At 53.8% G+C, this 18,710-nt stretch overlaps 1 protein-coding gene across 5 annotated transcripts; it reads right to left on the bottom strand.

Moving 5' to 3' along the window:
* Positions 1-528: 528 nt before the first annotated feature.
* Positions 529-18,459, bottom strand: DNAJB12 (DnaJ heat shock protein family (Hsp40) member B12). Of its 5 annotated transcripts, none has more exons than XM_049646205.1 (10): positions 18,241-18,454; positions 9,908-10,079; positions 9,060-9,205; positions 7,495-7,680; positions 7,289-7,368; positions 6,095-6,204; positions 4,288-4,460; positions 3,634-3,731; positions 1,992-2,421; positions 529-1,359 (listed from the first exon to the last, which is right to left on the bottom strand). In XM_049646205.1, exons 1-9 carry the CDS (start codon positions 18,371-18,373, stop codon positions 2,392-2,394), a joined length of 1,128 nt encoding a protein of 375 aa, XP_049502162.1. In that variant the 5' UTR covers positions 18,374-18,454; the 3' UTR covers positions 529-1,359; positions 1,992-2,391. The 5 variants fall into 5 exon arrangements, with proteins under 5 accessions (XP_049502162.1, XP_049502161.1, XP_049502164.1 ...); XM_049646204.1 differs by having other exon boundaries at positions 529-1,811; XM_049646207.1 differs by having other exon boundaries at positions 529-2,421; positions 18,241-18,459.
* Between the last annotated feature and the right edge of the window lie 251 nt (positions 18,460-18,710).

Here is an 18,710-nt window from a genome sequence, read left to right on the forward strand (position 1 = left end):
GCCCCGGCAGATCTGCAGCTCCATTCACAGAAAGTTCTACTCTGGCTGCCACATTTTTTAACTTTTCCAACCTTCTGGGGGAGGAGGGCGGGCTGTGGGGTGGCGTGGGAAGTACGTCTGGGAAGACTGTACAGCCAGAGATGGAAAGAAACTTGTAACTTTCCCCCTGCTCTGGATCCGGAGTGGGCTCTAGCTCCTGGCTGGGGAGGAGGGAGATTCTGAATATTGTACTCACAGCAGGGATGGAGAGGGAGCAAAACAAGGGGAACCAGAGGTTATTAGCGAACCCCAGGATCGTGGCCTGATTAAGCCCCTTACCTTTTGCCTGGATGGAATCAGCCTTGGAACAACACTTGTGACCTTAGTGGCTGTCGGCTGGGGCAAGGGGTGAGGAGGACATTCGGGACCATCACCAAAGACTCCTAGGTGGTATGAGCTGGGCAGTGTCCATAGCAACAGGTGTTTGTGGCCCATCACCTCAGCCCCCTTGTTCAACGCAGACCCACCAAGGCCAATCACATAATAAACATATTTATAGATGTACAATTTTAGAATTCTAATTCAAGAAATACAGCTTCTCAAGGGATCCTTTAGGATCTATGTTCTTATTGCACATGGGTCAGCCCACCTAGGGACATCTACCAAGATCAGACGGTAGGGGTGGTGGGGGCAGAGCACCAGGGCCACCGCGGCGGGGGGCGGGGGTACTCTTGCCCACGTCCACTTCTTATCATCTCTCTGGGCCGGGGTGGCTGCTGCATCACAGGGCAGGATCTTGTTCAAAAACCAGATCTGACATTTCTTTACCAAGCTTCCTTTCCCAGCAAGAATCTTTGTTCATTGGTTGGGGCTGGGGAGGGTGGGGGGTGGGACTTAAAATAAAAAAGAAAAGAGCCAAGAGAAACTCTGAGAGGATGGTTATCACCTCCTGGCTGGCAACTTGGGGGAGTAAGGCTTTGGAAGGTGGCAGGCTCAATGACACACCCACTGCCAGAGGAAAATTCGGGAAAAAGAGTAATTCCAAAAGGCCCAGTATAAACCGTGGGAATAAAACCTCCCTCCCTTCCCCTGGCAGCAACTGCTGTTTTGAGAAAAATCCTCACATCAAGGTGAGTATAAGAAAACCCTTCTGGTTCAGGCGCAGCCTTTGTCCAAAGTGCAACAGAAGGCCGGGTGGCATCATGTCCATGGAGGGCGGAGACAGAGGTGCCCACAGGCCCGGACTTTCTTCAGGATTCGGCTGCTGCCCCAGGGTCTTGGGCACCACCTGGCTGACTCTCGGAGGAAGAACCTTCTGGAGTCCTTGGTGCATAACTTGGGAAAAGCCAGTGGCAACAACGGAGCCGTGGCCTGTGGCATCTATAAGGCAAAACCCACTTTGGGACTAAGAGGGGGGCAGGTGGCTAGGCAAAACCCGGTCCCCCTCTCTAACCCTGTTTTCTGTGGCAGAGGGACAGAGAGCTCCTGGGCTCCAGGACTAAGAGCCCACCTGAGCTGGCCAAAGCTTGAGGAGGGCGGCCTCCCACCGGCAGGCTGCCAGGGGCCTCACCATGACTCAGTACTGACATGGTACCTGGCCCTAGGGGCACTTTCTCCCCTGGAAGCCTGCTCCCCTCCAGCTTCACCATAAAGCTGGCAACCTCCAAGTTCTCTACAGACTTACACTATCATGATTACTGCTGCCACCAAAAGCAGGCTCGGTTTGAGGGGAACATTAAAAGCTACGACCCGACTTTCCTTACACTGTCAGCTGTGGCATAATGTCCAGCCGCTGAAGGAACAGGCTGCCTTCCCCAAACACGCCTCGTTTTCTAAAACAGGGAAGAAATCAGCTAAACAACTTAATCAAATTCCTGCATAGTTTAAAAAGTAGACTATATATATATATATATATATATCTTTATATATGCTATTTACATATAAATAGATATATATAGATATAGAGATATATATATACACACACACACACATATGCACGCTCTGTAAATTACATTCTATGGAGAGTTCTTGTTCCTCCTCCTCCTATCCTTGGCCAACGCCTCTGACTGGCTTCCACGGAGAGGTGACTGGTGGTGGCTCCTGGGAGGGGGAGGAAGGCAGTTGGGCGCCCCCTCCCCCAGCCCTTTCCACAGACATCTGCTGCAAGTTTTACATTCTACTTTCGTTGCCATGGTTTCCGTATCCTAGGAGCAGCCGAAGTGGAGCCTCGGCCAGCCCTGGGAGGGAGGGAAGCAGCCCCGTGGCAGGTTTTCCTGTCCTAAGGCCTTTCAGCATTTACTGGGTGAGAGAGAGGGCAGTTGTGTGTGGTGTTCGGCCTCCAATTCCACTTTAATTTTTTTCTTTTTATGTCTTTCCTTAAATATACAGTCCATCACCTTGGCTCAGTGCATGTCACCAAAAATTCTCCAGGGATTTCATGGTCTGGGGAGGAGAGTGGTAACAGTTAGCCTGGCAGTCCCGCAGCCTGGAGCCTCTAGCTCAGCCCGCACAAACAAGCCGACCTCCTGGCTGCTGTCCTGCCCACCTCAGCCCCAACCTGTCTCCCTCCTGCACTCTGTCACTCTCGCAGAGGCGTAGCAGATGGCCTCCAAGCACAGCTGGACCCCTGCCGAAGGGGACACAGGCAGGGGATGGATGGGCAGGTAACCGACCCAGAAGAGAACCTTTACTGGCTCTGCCTACATTCTTCTGGGCTGGGTCCAGTGTGTCCCCTCTGGCAAATGCTGGAAGCAGAGCTCACTACCCACACGCAGGGGTAAAGGAGGACTGGAGTCTGCTGCCAGCAACTTGCATTTCCCCCCCACCCCCCCGCTTTCTGTGCTAAAGGCTCTGCGTTCAACTGTAAACTCATGACCTTCTGTTCTCTTCCTCAGACCACAGGTGAGGTGCCCGGGCAGGCCGGATGCCTGCGGCTTCCAGGCTGCCAGGTGCATTGGTACGTGAGAGAGTGCCTCTGATTCCACCAGAGGGCCAGAGGTCAGGGCAACGGGCCTCTCCCGCTCCCAGCCTGTAGGCTCCCTCCCTGGCCTACTGTGGGGCTGCCCATCCATCTTGTTCCATTTCCTCCTGCCTGGAAGGGCAGAGGAAGAGGATGGGATCTTAGCCCACTGGCTCTCACGTGTTTCTTCTTGCCGTCAGGTGGAGACTGTGTGTGGAGGGGGCTATCTTGGGACCAGTAATACTTGGTGGCCTAAATACCAGAGCATAGACAATAGTCTGTTGGCCCTAGGGAAAGGGCCATGGTGACTTGGTGGCTCGCTCAGACCAGGGAGGCAGGGGTGGCCCTTAGCCATGGCCTTGAGGTCCCCCTTCTGCCTGATTCTCCGGCACCCCACGCTCCCAGAGCCAGGGAATTGGGAGGGGGCAGTAGACAGTTAGCACTGGAGCCTGAACGAGTCCTTGGTTTCTGAGCACACCCTAGAGCTGCCCCAGCTCTGCAGGCTGGAGGTCAGGCTAGGGAAAAGGAGTCTGTGCCATAATCAACAGGCTATTTTCCTCTCTCCCTCCCACCCTCCTCTGCCTTATGACCAGGGCCAAAGCTGCCAGGAGTTGCAGGGCAGAGGAGGCCCTGGCTCATACTTGGACCTCGGTGGCGTGGCTGGCCCAGGACTATCCATGCAGGGAGGCCTGCACCTCTGACAGTCGGTTACAGCTCGGGGTGCCCATCTTCTGTGCTTTGTGGTACATATCTGTGTCACCGAAGTAGCGGGCCCGGTACAGCAAGCCTTCCTCTGCAAAGCAATGGGGCAGAGTTTAGGGCACACCTGGTATCCCCCAAGGGTCACTGGAGCACTTGCCTAGCCTGTGGGGGTGGGAGGAAGACTGTTACAGGCCCCAGAGCTGGCACAGAGCTGGCCTCCCTTTAGGAAAGGCCCTGGAGAGCAGACTATGGTCCCAACTTGGGAGAGAACAGAGGCCCCTTTCTGCAGACTTAGGTGAGATCAGCCAAGGAAAGAACCTGTCATTCTGGTTAGGCCTCCCTAGGGTCCCACAGATACAGCTGGATGGCCAGTCACTAGGTGGCCAGGACACGTGCTCCAATCCATCTCAACACACTTACCTCTGGCAGCCACACTCAGGCTGACGGAAGTGACTTACGGGAACCTGGAGGAAATCTCCAGGTGGCCCCTGGCTCCCGGCCCCAAGGAAACAGGGTGGGGTCCCATTTTTGGCTGGGAGGTGGCTGGTGCGAGGCAGTGCCAGGCGCTGGGTCCACAAATCTCTGGTGAGCAGGGCTTTCTCCTTCCCCGTGCTCAAGCTCTGTCCCCGCAACACACACGCACTCACTCTGCTGCTTCTCCTTCCAGCAGTTGTTTCGGAGGTTGGCGATATAGTCGTCTTCCACATTCCGTTCAACTGTTTTGAGGCTGGAGCCTGTGTACTCCTTGGAGAAGGTGTCTGCCACGTAGTAGACGACGTTCAGGTGGTCAGTGACTCGCCTGTGGACGTGGCCCACCGACCTGGCCGGAAATACATCAGGCACAAAGTGGGCCCAGGTCCCCAGCCCCACGGCAGCTCTAAGGAAGACAGGGTCCCCCAACAGGAGGTACTGCACAGGCCACAGGGCTGGCTTCCCTCCAAAACTGGAGAGGAACTCGCACAGCACCCAAAATGAGGGTCTGAAAGAAAGGCAGGGTGTCCCTCCTGTCTAAGTGGTCCAGACTACGGCCAGCCCTTCCTCAGGCTCTCTGCTTACCACGCTGCTGACCTGGGGCCTGTGGGAGGAGCCCCTTTTGAGGCTTCGGTCAGTGCAGCAGGGGAGCCTGGGCTCTGCCTCTGATTAGGGGTGTGAGTCGGGGTCCCAGTGCCTCCATTTCCACATTCCTCCCCTAAGCTCATTGTTGCCCAGGGCCTGCCTGCCTACCCAGGAACTCCCAATCTGGGGTTAAGAGGCTTAGGAACAACAAGACACAAGGACTCCAAGGACCTCTGTCCTTCCAGCTTTTGGTCCTATCTTCCAGCTCCACCCGCAGGCTCTGTAGGCAGAGTCTTGACACGCAGCAGACAGGAGACAGTTCGGGTGCGGGGGGTGAGGGGGGGGGGCGAACAGCCCCTACCTGCCCTCTGCTGCCTCTCCAGCTGCAGAGCGAAGGGCTGGCGACAGGCCACGGAGAGCCTATGTTGCCTGGTGTGGGTCCAGCCACCCGACTCTGCCCCCTGGTGGCCGAGAGGAAGGCTGCCAGGCTCCGAAACAGGGCCAGGCCACTTTGGGGGAACAGAGGGTTCCCACCAATAGAAGCTGAGCACCCACTATGTAACTATGTATCAGATGTGGTGCCAGATGCTGGAAATAAATGAGGGGAGCTGATGCCTTAAAAGGCCAAATAACTTGCCCAAGTTCACTACTGGCAGCTGAGACCATAAATTCATTGAACAAATACTGTTGAACGTTTCTATCGAGCCTGGCATCAAAAAACCAAAAAACCAAAAAACAAACCTTTTGCTTATTTATTTTAAAGTAATCTCTATACCTCACATGGGGTTCAAACTCAAGACTCTGAGATCAAGAGTCTCATGCTCCACCGACTGAGCCAGCCAGGTGCCCCAAACCTGGCATTTTAAGTGTCTGTGACTCATTTCATTTCCACAAGCACATAGATGTTATTCGCATTGCACAGATGAGGACACCAAAGCTCAGAGAAGTCATGTAACTTGTCTAGGGTCACACAGCTGCTTAGTTAATAAAGTAGCTGGGATTCAAATCCACCTTTGTTCTGATTCTAGAACCCCTGTTCTTTTCCACGGCCCCAAGGCCCACCACCCACAACTTAAGAGCACAGGTTCTTATCTCAAGGTCAGCAGATAAGATGGGGGGAAGTGTCATGAAGCCTGTGAAATCATATGCAAAGTTGTGTACATGTGTAGTGTTTGAGGGAAGAGATCTGCAGGTCTCATTGCATTTTCCTAGGGGACTGGGATACTAAAAAGATCAAGAACCTAATCTCAACAGGGCAAGTGTATTTCCTTGATTCTAAGCCAGATTTCCACATTGTGATCAACGACCCTGCAGGATAGGAAGGAAGGCGCGCGATGCGGGTTGAGGATCCGAAGTCCCTGTCTGCCTACCACCCCATCCCTAGCGGTGGGTACTCACGGCCTTGGGCTCAGGCTGTATGGGGGACTGGAGACCATGAGCTGGCTGAGCGCCGACACGAGGATCAGGATGAGGATGGGCATCAGCTGAACAAACACCCCCAGCCCGCCCTGGAGGAAAGAACCGATGGTCACTCAGCTGGACCTGGTGGGAGTGTGGCATAGGCCGCAATCACCACCAGCTTCCCTGGCACAAAGGAGCCTGGGCGGCAGGAGGAAGCTGCTGCGAACTGCCACGACCCTCCTCTCTGCTTCCCTCCCACGGGCCCCCCAAACACAGAAGCTCCTCCACCTGCCGGTTTCCCCAGAGGAATACAAAGTAGCAACTGGTGTTAAATACAGGAAAAGGGTGCCTGGATGTATTTACTTATCTGAGAACACCAAAAGAATGAGCTAAAGAGGCTTCCTCCATGAGAACCGTAGGCAGGGCTGGAGGGAAATTTTCACTATATACATATATTTTTTTGGATTTTGCACCATATAACTATATTACCGATTTAAAAACTGCCAGTTAAAAAATTGTAAATACGAACAAATTTGTTCACTGTGTGATAGATTCTAATTTAAAAAACTCTTCCGTATGTTAAATACAAACACACTAAGTTTAAAAAATGAATAGATAAAAACCTAAGAGCAATAGGGAACCCCTCTGTCTGCCATAATTTTAAAGGCTGTGGAATTGTCTGCAGTATTTTAATTTTAGTCCACTAGCTGTTCTTTAACCCGTGGCATTCAAAATGTTTTTGAAGCATTGTCTTGCTATAGCTTTTGTATACATTTTTTAAGAGTGCCGAAAAGAAGAAGATTCAACAACCTTTGTCATCCTTTACAATTCTCTCGTGAAGTTTCACTTCCCATTGCTTGGAAAATGTCACTTTGGCCTTATGAACAAATGGACTGCACAAAGGCCAATCACACTCAAACCTGTCTGTAGGTGGAGAAGTTTCTGCATTACATTTCCTGACAGAAGCCATCAAATCCCCACTCCTTCTGGGCAGCACCGTGGAGTGCGGCTCCCTCTAGTGTCGCTCAGTAGAATGGCAAGGGGGAACCAAGATGGCTCCCTAGCTGAGAACCGTGGGGGCACTGCCCCTCGGAGGACAGACAGCTGGGGATGTCACTCCCCCTTCAGGCCTCACACCCTGGGTGGGGCTTGGCACCGTCCCCCTGCTCTCCCGGTGCCTTCCTCACTCACGTCACCCTGGTTCTCCCTGCGGTCCTGCCTCTGCTGGTAGGTATAGCGCATGCGGCCGTTGCTGTAGACATGGACGTTACCTGGAGGTCAGAAGGACTGAGTCAGGGGGTGGGGCTGCAGGAAAAGGGAGAGGCTGTCTTCCAGTCTCCCACCATCACCCCCAGGGAGACCTGGCTGCAGGGGGTGGGGTGGGGTGGGGTACTTACTAGACGGAAAGCCACCGCCAAAGAACATGTTGAAGAGGTCTTCGGGGGAGATATCGGCCTCAAAGCCGCGGTGGAAGTCCCCGTGCCCGTGGCCATGCCGCGCTGCCTGGTTCTTGTCATCACCGAACTGGTCATACTGTTTCCTTTTCTCTGGGTTACTAAGTACCGCATATGCTGTGCCGATAGCTAGAAAGGAGCCAGAAGTCAGGCTTGGAGACGGTGGGCATGGAGGTGGAGGTGCCCCTGGCAGCCAATAGCTCCCTTTTAGGTACTCAAGTGGTGCCTTAGGAAGGAGACCTTGGGGCCAGAGGGGAGTTTGGCTGTTGGGCCCGAGTCGGGACGGGGGCAGGCAGGAATACCTCTAGTGCATCTGGGCGGTCTGGGCCTGGCGGAAGATGAGCCCTCAGGCTCCTCGTGCTCCACCTCATGACAGTGGTTGAGCTTTTTCTCTGCCTCAGGCCCTTTATGGGCATTATCTTATTTACTCCTACAGCAACTGTCAGGAAGGGCCAGATCCCCAGGTTCTAGTCAAAACTTCACCGTTCGTAGTGTGGCCTGGTGAGCCCTCTCTTCCCTGGGGTCCAGGTCCCAGCTGCTGTTCCTCGGCGTGGCCCCAAGGCCTCCCCAGGAAAAGCTCCCCAGGTGGGAAACCCGTGCCTCAAAGGACCCTGCTCCGGGCCCTCCCGAGTCTCTTGCTCCTTCTCAAGCGGCTCACTCTCTCAAGGGAGTGGGTCAAAGCGGCTGCATCTGCTTCAAAACCTGCCACCCTTGCAGGAAGGAGAATCCCCCCCCTCCTGCCATGGTGACAAGGTCCCAGGGCCAGATCTGGCGTCTTGGTGCCTGCGGGGCTGCAGGCAGGAGTCAGGGCTGGAGCAACGTTCACCACAGCTGCCCTGCCTGCCTGCTTCTCTTCACCGTCTCCCTCGGGGGCAGGCTGACAGGCAGCAGCGGGGTGACGCCTGCACAGTACCCCACACCCACACCCACACGCAGCAGGACCAACCCCAAGCACCTGGAATGCAGCACCTGGGGTGGGGCCTAGGAAACAGCACACCAGGTCTTAGGGGTGTGCTCTGCCACGGGCTCCCTACTTGGCTGCGGTCACTGCCTTATAGGCACACACTGTGAGTGTGTGTTATGTGTGAGTGTGTGTGCACTGCAGGGCTGGCTGTGGCTGCTGGTGATGGGGAGGCCACCGGGCCCAAGCCCACTGACCTGAGGCTTCCTTGCCCCTCAGCACAGGGAAACCGGTAGCAATATCCCAAGATGGGGACGTGCATACAGGTGAGTCAGGAGGCCTGCTTCTGACCCTCAACTGCTCTGGGACCTTGGAAAAGCCACTGGTCGGTCCTCTCTTGCCTCAGCTCCCCTCCTGTAAGCCCTGGGAAACGAAGAGGAAGGGGAGGCTACCTGAGCTCTGAGGCTCTATGCTAGAGGTGGCTACTAGGACTTTCTTCCCAGGAAGCAGGTCCTGAGCCCAGGGCACGTGGGTCCAAGCCCACTGACTCCTTCCCAAGGACAGGAGATGAAAAACACCAAGCACCGGGAAACCAAGGCTAGCTTACCTTTGAAAGCTTCAGTGGCGCCGGGTGCGTGGTTCTTGTCTGGGTGGAACTTGAGGGCCAGCTTGCGGTAGGCCTTCTTCAGGTCCTCATCGGAGGCCCCTCTGCTCACCCCCAGGATCTCATAGTAATCCTTACACTGCTTGACCCTGGGGGAGGGGGTAGAGAGGGCCCAGGGCCGTGAGGTGAGGTGGGGGAGAGCAGTATGGGCGCACAGTAGGGCTCGGCCGTCAGTTCCTCTAGGTCCCTCGGGGGCAAGGGGGCCTCAGTAAGCTCCACCTGGAACGGGGAGCTAGGTAGGGCCCAGTGGAAACACCTGGAATACACTTAGGATTTAAGAGGGGGGCAGCTGCAGTCTTTCAGGCCAGGAACCATTTCCCTTCGCTAACAGCACCTTCACCGGAGGCCACCTCAGAAGGACTGTCAATGTGTGTGTGGGGCCTGCCCAAGCCCTGGAGGGATAACCGTCTCCTGTCTCCATTCTATGCCACACAGGCCCTGGTCTGAAAGGGTCTTTGTTAGGGGTGGGGGAGAAGCTGGAAGGGGAGCCCACGCCCCATCTCTGTCTGATCAACAGAGCTATGTAAAGAGGCCAGGCTCGCCTGGCCAGCGGCAGAGTCAGCATTTCCAGCCTCTGCTGGTGGGCTGACTTGGCGGGAGGGGACAGCAGAGCCCTGATTCCCACGCTGTATCCCAGGGCCGGTGGGCCCGCCCAGCTGGACCTCCTCCATCCTCAGGACCCTCCCAGGGCCCATCCAGACCACGGGCAGATGTGAGGCGGGGGCCACGCTGCAGGAAGCCTTCTCTAGATCCGAAAACTTGCCAGTGGCACTGGGCTCCGGCCCCTCTACCTTTTCACTGCTGCTACTTGCTCCGCAGTGTAGCCTTTGGTGCCCTCTCCTCCTCCAGCTTCTCCGTTGGCCGCGGGGGCTTCGGCCCCACCTGCTTTCCTGTGGGTGGTGTCTGTGGGTTGGGGATGGTCACTGGTAGACTGTGGTTTCTGGTTGAGGGACTCGATCAGGGCTGTGCAAGGCAAACAAACCATTCAGGGCTCTCGTTGCAGCAAAGCCACATGCCGTGGCTGAGGGCCTGCCTGGTCCTGGGAGAGGCCAGGGCCGCCCACATCCCACCTGCTGCTTCTCCCAGCAAAGCCAGTAGCTCCCTCCCCAGCTTGGGCCTGGGCGGGGTGCAGGGGGTGGGGGAGGGCTAGTGGGACAGCCGCCTGCTCTCATGAGTTGTCAGGGTATGGGTTATTTTAAATCTTTTTTTTTGTTTTTAAGATTTTATTTTAATTAATCTCTATACCCAACGTGGGGCTCAAACTTACAACTCCACAAGAGTCGCATGCTCTACCGACTGTTCCAGCCAGGCACCCCTGGGTATGGGTTATTTTAAAACTCCCCATAAAAACAAAGCATTAGCCCTTCAGGCTTAAAAAAATCCCAAAGTGGTATGTTTCACAGACCCTGCTGAGTGCAGAGAGAGGCAAGTACTCCGCCTATGTCAGTGGGGACCACACTTGGCAGGACCATCTGTTTCTGCTGGGACTGGGGGGAAAGGCCTTCTGGAGACCTTCACTTAGCTGTGAAGGGGGAGAGGGGCAATGAATGTGCTCCAGGGCCAGGGACGGCACGAGACTTCGGATGAAGACCTCTCCTCTGCTACTTGCTATTCCGTACGCTTTTCAAGTGGCTGGCCATGTCAAACGTCATACCGCAATGTTCAGAGTCTATGCAGGGCATTGGCTATCATCCTCAGATAGGGTCCCAGTGTCTCCAACCCAAGTCTGTGGTTCCTGCTGACTCAATGACAAAGAGCCCAAATCCCTGCACCCATTGATTCCACGCACGAAATCAGTTCTGGAAACCCCAGTCATGCCTGGGGTACAGTGCCCTGAGAAGCCAGGCACCTGGACCTCTGCAGAGACCCAGGACACTGTGCTGAGGAAGGACAGCAGTGCCCTCGGCTGGTCCCCAGCTTCTTTCAAACACGCCAGGAGCCTGCTGGGCTCAAGGCACTGTGCTGGGTGTTAGACACCCCCTAACGCAATGTACCTGGGTCTCACACGAGGGGCCTGGGGCAGGGCTCGCTGGGAGCAGAACACTGGGACTCAAGTGGACCACTGTGCCCTGAGCCACTGCTGTCTTAGGTGCAGCAAACTCACAGGATCTCACTGGGTCGGGAGCTGACAGTCAAGCTTGCCTCGCAGGAGGGATGTGAAGGACTCCTGTAGCAAACCCCAAGGGTACGCACTGAGAAGAGTAACTGTAATGAGTGCTCACTATGTGTTAGGCAGGCCCAGGCTCTGCCTCTACTAGTTCATTTAATCTTGACAATGGCCTCAGAAGTAGGTCTTATTACCACCATCCCCACGATAAAGAAGGAGCTGTCTCAGGTCGTGATCTCACGGTTTGTGGGTTCCAGACACGCATCAGGCTCTGTGCTGACAGTTCAGAGCCCAGAGCCTGCTTCGGATTCTGTGTTTCCTCTCTCTTTGCCCCTCCCCTACGCACGCGTGTGCTCGCTCTCTCTCTGTCCAAAATAAATAATCATTAAAAAAGAAAAGTTAAAGAAGGAGCTGTGTGTTTGATCCATTGCCCCGTGGCTGCACAAGCTGGGCAGTCAGCACTTAAAATGCCTGGATGTCCAGCTCCCAGAACCATGTTCTTAACTGTGCTATCCTGGACCGCATGAGGCTGGCATGGGGAGCCCTCTCCAGCACAGTCCTTCCAAATAAAGAGAAGTTAAATTCAGAAAGAACTGTGTTCAAATCTCAGCTCAGTCATTCCTAGCAGTATGGCCCTGGCCGATCTATAAAATCTGTTTGAACCTGTTTCCTAAGGGATATGAGGATAATGGGTGTAACAAGGATAAAATACCATTTGTAAGCACCTGGCACAGAAACTGACAGAGTAAAAATTCAAAACTGAGTAGCTGCTGATTTATGACACAGGCTGATGCCTGGCCAGGGAGGCGACCCAAGCTGGGGGGGGGGGGGGGGGGGGGGCAGGGAGCTCCAGGGCTTAGGAAGGCTAAGTCTCAGCACCTGGCAGGCTTTGGACCCAACCGTAACCATGAGATTTCAGGCTGTCACAGATGCCAGGTCCATACCAAGCGAATGGCAAAGGAAGAAAAAGCAAAAGACGAAGAGATGCTGATGAAGATGGGGAAGAAGGCGAGCTAGTTTGCTGGATTTGGAGGGTGTTTAAAGAACTTATTTCAGGGGCTCCTGGGGGGCTCAGTCGGTTAAGCATCCGACTCTTGATCTCGGCTCAGGTCATGATCTCACGGTTTACGAGTTCGGGCACCACATCAGGCTCTGCATTGACAGTGCGGAGCCTGCTTGGGATTCTCGGCCTCCCTCTCTTTCTGCATGCCTTTCTCTCTCAAAAATAAATAAATAAACTTAAAAAAAAAAAAAAGAATTTGTTTATATCAGTTTCTCTGGAAGCCCCAGTGGTCCAGGCTGTGCTGATATACCCTAAGGAGAATATGACCAACCATTCAATTGCTATAGATACACAAGAGCATTAACCAGGAGATGGACTCACTCTAGTATTTCTCAGGGAAGATTCTGGAAACTTTTCAGGGCAGTTACATGGAGTCAGCCACTCTAATTTCTTTACACTGCAGAAGAGAGCCCAAAGGGGAATGGATGTGCTCTGGGTCACACAGAAGGTTTCTGCTTGAGTTGGCAATTCAAGATTGTTGGTTGCTGACAAGTAGGTCCCTCTCATGGCCTGGACACCCCATCTGCCAGACCTGTGGGATGTGACTGCCTCATTCTGACTCACTGTTACATCCCTCATGGCACAGGGGCTGACAGGCAAATGTCACAAAAGAGTACGACACAGCAGCTTAACGCAGCTCCGGAGTTAGACAGACAAAGCTGGGTTCCAATCCTGACTCTGCCCCTCGCCGTCAAGCTGGCAGACATCTAAAAAGCCTGGAACTTGGAGGAAGAAACCAGAGCTGCGGTGGGAGAAGTGGCAGCTGAGGCAGAGGTGAGAGCATTTCTATGGCCAAAGCCAGCAGCAGTGGTCACTCTTCCAACCCAGACTGGAGGGGCAAAGCTGTGGCTCTGACACCTGCTACCAGGGTCATCTTGGACAAGCTGATTTAGCTTCTTCATGTAAAACTGTCTCTCCCTCACGAGAGCTGCAAGAGTAAATGAGCAAATGCATATAAGAGACTTAGCACAACACTCAGTAAATATTGTTATCTGTTACTGTTCCTTTTATTCCCAGGCCCTCTCTCTGTTCCTGTAGTGCTCAATGTGGTTCAGGAAAGGGAGGCCAGCAGAGGGCAATGGCCTGGGAGTGGAGCTGGACAGTCCGGTTCCTTTGCTACTTACCATGTCATCGAATCGTCAGTGAAGGCCTGATCCCTGCCCTCGTAGGGTTGCTTTGAGGCATAAATAAGACTCAGTGAAATTCGGTGAATGGAAGGGTTGAGCGCACAGCAGGGCTCATGAAGGCCGACTGACCCGAACGGACAACCCCACCCTGGACCTCGCCAGTACCAGACCATCTCTCACCCTAACACCGTGAAAGCAACCAATCCTTCCCTGTCCCACATGCTGGCCTTAGTGGCTTGGCCTTCCTGATTTCGCCTGGACCCACAGTCAGTCATTTCCTAGACCCTTAGGCAGCCTAAGCTGCGAGACCATCCAAGCCAACCCTCTCTTTGTGTGCTGGGGAAACTGAGGATGTTCTCACTGGCTCCCTGAAAAACATGGTACTTTCCACCAGCGTTGCTAAGCCTCAGGCAAAGGCGATGCCAAGTGGGCTCCCAGAAAGAGACTGGTCCCACTAGCCCTGCCCTAGGACCTCTAGGCTTAGGGCCCAGCTACTATTCCACAGTACAAGTGTCCAGCCCTTGGGCCCACCTCCTGCAGCACGAGTTTGAAATCCCTTCATGGCCTTTTCACTGTGAGGCCCCTCCACCCTTTAAGGTTGCTCGGGACCTCCTTTCACCCTACCCTTCCCTCTGTCTGTTCTTTCACTTCTCTAAGACCAAGCTTCCACCCATGCTCTCGATCCTTCCCCTCTCATTTCTCGACTCGCCCTTTCCCCACAAGGCCTGACAGTGTTGCTCACCACCTCCCTGCCACACCACTTCAGGGCCACCTGGCGGCTGCCCGCTCCTGGGATTGCCTCCTCCCCTTGTTCTCCATCTCACTCTGTTGCTTCCCTAGTCTCTGCCCACTGGCTGAGGCCAGATGTGGCCCATGGCTGTGCTTACAGCAACATCCGCTACGCGTTCCACACTTTCACACAGTGACCCTAGCCAGGCAGCACTCCAGTGAGCTCCATCAAAATGACAATACCAGACTCTGAGCTGGAACCTGGGGCTCTCTCCTGAGCTCCCAGCTGACAGCTCCTCCGGAACATCCACCGGCATCCTGCCCCCTGCCCAGCTCTTCCCACTCACCATCCTCAACCTTACTTTCTCCCTGGCCACACAGGCTTGGATTCTGTGTCCCCAGTTCTCCTCAGCAGACCTCTCTCACACAAGGCTCGGTACCTCCTCTCTGATGACCCTATCCTCATCCGGGATGCCTTACCTCAGGTGCTCAGAGCTCCTGAAATACAGAGTGCGATGAATGACCTCCCAATTGGTTTCTGCCTTGGGTCTCTCTTCCCTTTCATTAACCCTTCTCGTAGTTCTCTTCTCAGAACGGTACCCTTATCTTATTCCTGCTATCAGAATCTTCAGTGGTCTTTTCACCAACTACAGAATAAAGTGAATACCCTGGTCTGGCAGGAAAGGATTTCCACAACCTGACCCCATCCTCCTTGCCAGCCTTAATCCTCTCTATTCAAATTACCACCTCCACAGCCTCCAAGTCTTGCTACACCCAGTCCTCCCCCAGCCTCCAGCCTCCATGTCTTTTCCCCACTAGGTTCTTCTCCAAATCTCTTCCCTTCCTCCGAAGTGCAGTTTAAATGCTGCCTCTGTCCTGCTCCCTGACACCTTCCCTCACGGTCATCTACCATTATTTTTAAGTCCTAGTAAGGACTCACTCACTCACCCTACTGCTTGTAATTTCGCATTCAGGGATCCAACCCCAGCACTTCCCTCCATGTCACCGGACTGAACTCATGGAGGGCGAGGACTGGATCTTTCCTGTCCATCCTTAAGTCCTTGGCATCTAACGCTGTGCTTAATTTTTCTTTAACCGCGGTATTATTTTTTCTATAACTTTGTCTCCTTTACTACACTGTAGGCTCCTTGAGGTGAAGGATGATGTCTTACCAGTCCTGCCATACCACTTAGCACCAAGCAGAAGACTTTGCAAATAAAACAAAAAATGTCTGTTGCAGAGTGTCTGGGTGGCTTAGTTGGTTAAGTGTCTGACTCTTTTTTTTTTTTTTTAATGTTTATTTTTGAGAGAGAGAGAGAGAGCAATGGAGGGAGCAGAAAGAGAGGGAGACAGAGGAACCGAAGCAGGCTCTGCACTGACAGCACTGAGCCTGATGCAGGGCTTGAACCCATGAACCGTGAGATCATGACCTGAGCCGAAATCAAAAGTTGGACACGGGGCGCTGACAGCCTGTGGAGCCCGCTTGGGATTCGTCCCCTCCCCCCGCCCCTCCCCCACTCGCATGTACTTGCTCTCAAAAATAAAATAAACTTAAAAAAAAAAAAAAGTCTTTTGCATTGAACAAGTGCCTGGAATGAACTCAAACCTCAAACAGCATGTGTAGGCAGCTAATATTTTTTTAACCAAGATTTCTCCATTCCAGGCCTAAGTTAACCCCAGGTCCTTGTCAGCTGAATACAGGGCTGTGGACGGTGCAAGGTGAAGTTTACAGAGAGGTATGAGGCATAGTCTCTCCAGAATAATGCGAATATGACAACTGTGCAGCAGGTGATGATTCTGCCTGAGCAAATTCCATTTCTTGAGCGCCAGGAAGGATATCCGTCCAAGCCCCTGAACTGGCCCAGGAAGCTGCTGACAGGAAGATCTCCACAGGCCATATTGTTACCATCCTTTCTTGGCTGCCTGGTTCTGAGGCTCCAGAAGCATCCAGCGTTGGACAGGATTCTGAGAGCTCATGCGCCCCCACCACCACGCACCTCTCTTACACAGTGTGATTTATTTCAGTAGGAAGTTTCTTGAGCAGGTGACCTCAGGAGTCCTGGCAAATACAGACTAAAACTCTCTCCAAGAGAAGGCAAACAGGCCAAAGATCAACCTGTAGTCAGGAGGGAGGAAAATTCAAGCATTCCAGGTGGCCTCTTCTGCCAGTGTTCCCCTTTCTCAATTCCAAATGCAGGCAAGGAAGGCTACGAGGCTGACTGCTGCTTTTTCATTTCACTCCTCTATTAAACATTTATACAGTCACAGGACTTTCCAATTTCTAGCTGTGTAATTGTGGGCAAGTCCCTTGCCTCTGAGAGATTTCCTTATCTATAGAACAAAGATAATGATCTTTGCTCCGCCTCCCTGATAGGGCAGGGTGAAGTGAGAAAATGCGTTGGAAAGAGCTTTCTTTCTTTTTGTTTTTAAGGATTTTATTTTTTTAATAAAAATTTTTTTTTACTGTTTATTTATTTTTGAAAGAGACAGAGAGAGCGCAAGCAGAGGAGGGGCAGAGAGAGAGGGTGACAAAGAATCTGATGCAGGCTCCAGGCTCTGAGCTGTCAGCACAGAGCCCTAAGCAGGCTTGAACCCACGAACTGTAAGATCACGACCTCAGCCAAAATTGGAGGCTTAACCCGCTTAACCGACTGAGCCACCCAGGCGCCTCTGAACATTTTATTTTTTTAAAGTAATCTCCACACCCAACGGGGGCTTGAACTTACAACCCCCAGATCAAGAGTCGCATGCTCTACGGACTGGGTCAGACAGGCGCCCCTCGAAAGAGCTTTCTAAACAGAGAAGCCCTATGGTATTATTGTTATTCATATTGTCTGCACCAAGCTTCTGATTTTCCAGATAAGGAAACCCAAGCTCAGAAAGATCACATGGTAGCAGTCAGGATAAGAACTCAGGTCTTCTGATTCTGAGCACCTGTTATGTGCCAGACGGTTTACTGCGTGGTAACTGCTGGCACGAAACCGTATCTTTAATGGACTACCTCCTTCTCTCCTCCAGCTTGTATTTTTTTTTTTTAACGTTTTATTTATTTTTGAGACACAGAGAGACAGAGCATGAACAGGGGAGGAGCAGAGAGAGAGGGAGACACAGAATCTGACACAGGCTCCGGGCTCTGAGCTGTCAGCACAGAGCCCGACGCGGGGCTCGAACTCACTGACCGTGAGATCATGACCTGAGCCGAAGCCGGACGCTTAACCAACCAAGCCACCCAGGCGCCCCTCCTCCAGCTTGTATTAAGAAAAACTTCTTTGAAGTCTTAGGTTAAAAAAAAAAAAGAGGGTTCCTGGGTAGAGTGAGATGCTGAGTAGTTGGGACAACTTCACTAATCCCTCCCGGGTTTGGAAGCCTCAGCCGGGGGACACTTAGTAGTCTTGTGCTGTCCAGCCGTCCATTCGGCGGCCACAGATGGACTCTTGGGGGCCAGGGTGGGCGGGGTGGCAAGACCAGTGTCTCCGACAAGCCCAGAATCTCACAGGCGGGTGAAGAGGCTCCAGGAGTGAGGGGGCCCGCTCTCAGGGCGGACAGTCCAAGGCGGTGGTGTGGACTGGGAGAAAAAGGCAGGCTCTGGTTTCGGGACAGTGTTCCCAGGCCCTCGCCCGGAGACGCCTTTCCAGGCCTTCCGAACGTCGGCAGTCTTCTTTCCCTCTCTTCGAACGCATTCTCTCCGTCAAAGGAGTTATGTTTATTTTCCTAAACTATAATATTTCCCAGGCCGGCAACCGGCCCTGGGCCACCGAATGGCCCCTTGGGAAAAGTAGTTCGATTTCGCTTCCAGGTTAAGTTCCTTTCCCCCCGCCCGCCAGCGCCTTTCATCCTCGGGAACTCCAAATCTCAGAGGGTTCCACAAGCCCCCGGAAAGCTGAAGTCGTGGCCGCCCCAGCCATCAAGTGTTCAGCGTCCCGGAGAGGGGTGTGAGCGAAAGACTACACCTCCCAGCGGCCACCGCGCGACTCAGTGCGCAGGCGTAGCCGCGCCTCGCCACCCCTCCCCCTCCTCCAACTGCTCCCCTCGGTCCGTTCCCGTATTCCCCCCATCAGTTCTAATGTCCCCTCTGTCTCTCCGGCAGCTCACACTCACCGCGAACTCGCGGCGTCGGGTACAGCCGCTGCGCCTTCTCCAGGAAGCGGAGTGCCCGGTCGGGCTGGTTGCTCTGGATGGCCTTGAGGGAGATGCTAATACAGCGCTCGGCTTCATCCTTGTTGGATTCCATGGCGGAACCAGAGCGCGGAACCAGGGAGGGGGAGGCCGGGCGAGCGGAGGGCTGCGCCAGCCGCCGGCACGTCGCGGGGCAGGCGGGCGCAGGCTGATGACACAAACCCTCCGCCCCTCCCTTTCGGAGATTTGAGCGAGGTTTGAGCGAGGGCGGAAGTGCTACCGTATGTCTTCTAAGAAGGGGACGGCTAGGAGAGGTCAAGAGGCTGCATGCCCACATTCCTGGATCCCGGAGGGTCATACTTGGAGGTCTTGAAGTCGAATATGCTTCCATTTCTTGGTAGTAATTCTGTAAGTTTGAGACGAAGGTCATTTATTCGTTCGGCAGACATTTG

The sequence above is a fragment of the Panthera uncia genome, chromosome D2, assembly GCF_023721935.1.
Source record: "Panthera uncia isolate 11264 chromosome D2, Puncia_PCG_1.0, whole genome shotgun sequence".
In the NCBI taxonomy this organism is placed as follows: domain Eukaryota; kingdom Metazoa; phylum Chordata; class Mammalia; order Carnivora; family Felidae; genus Panthera; species Panthera uncia.

Bases quoted from the DNA above. Each gene is read 5' to 3' on its own strand.
- DNAJB12 (XM_049646207.1), bottom strand. From the start codon at position 18,373: ATGGAATCCAACAAGGATGAAGCCGAGCGCTGTATTAGCATCTCCCTC. The intron at 6,205-7,288 runs GTGAGTGAGGAA...TCTTTCCTCCAG, and splicing joins GCAGGGAGAACCAGGGTGAC to GGCGGGCTGGGGGTGTTTGT. The intron at 3,732-4,287 runs GTGAGTGCGTGT...ATTGCTTTGCAG, and splicing joins CTGGAAGGAGAAGCAGCAGA to AGGAAGGCTTGCTGTACCGG.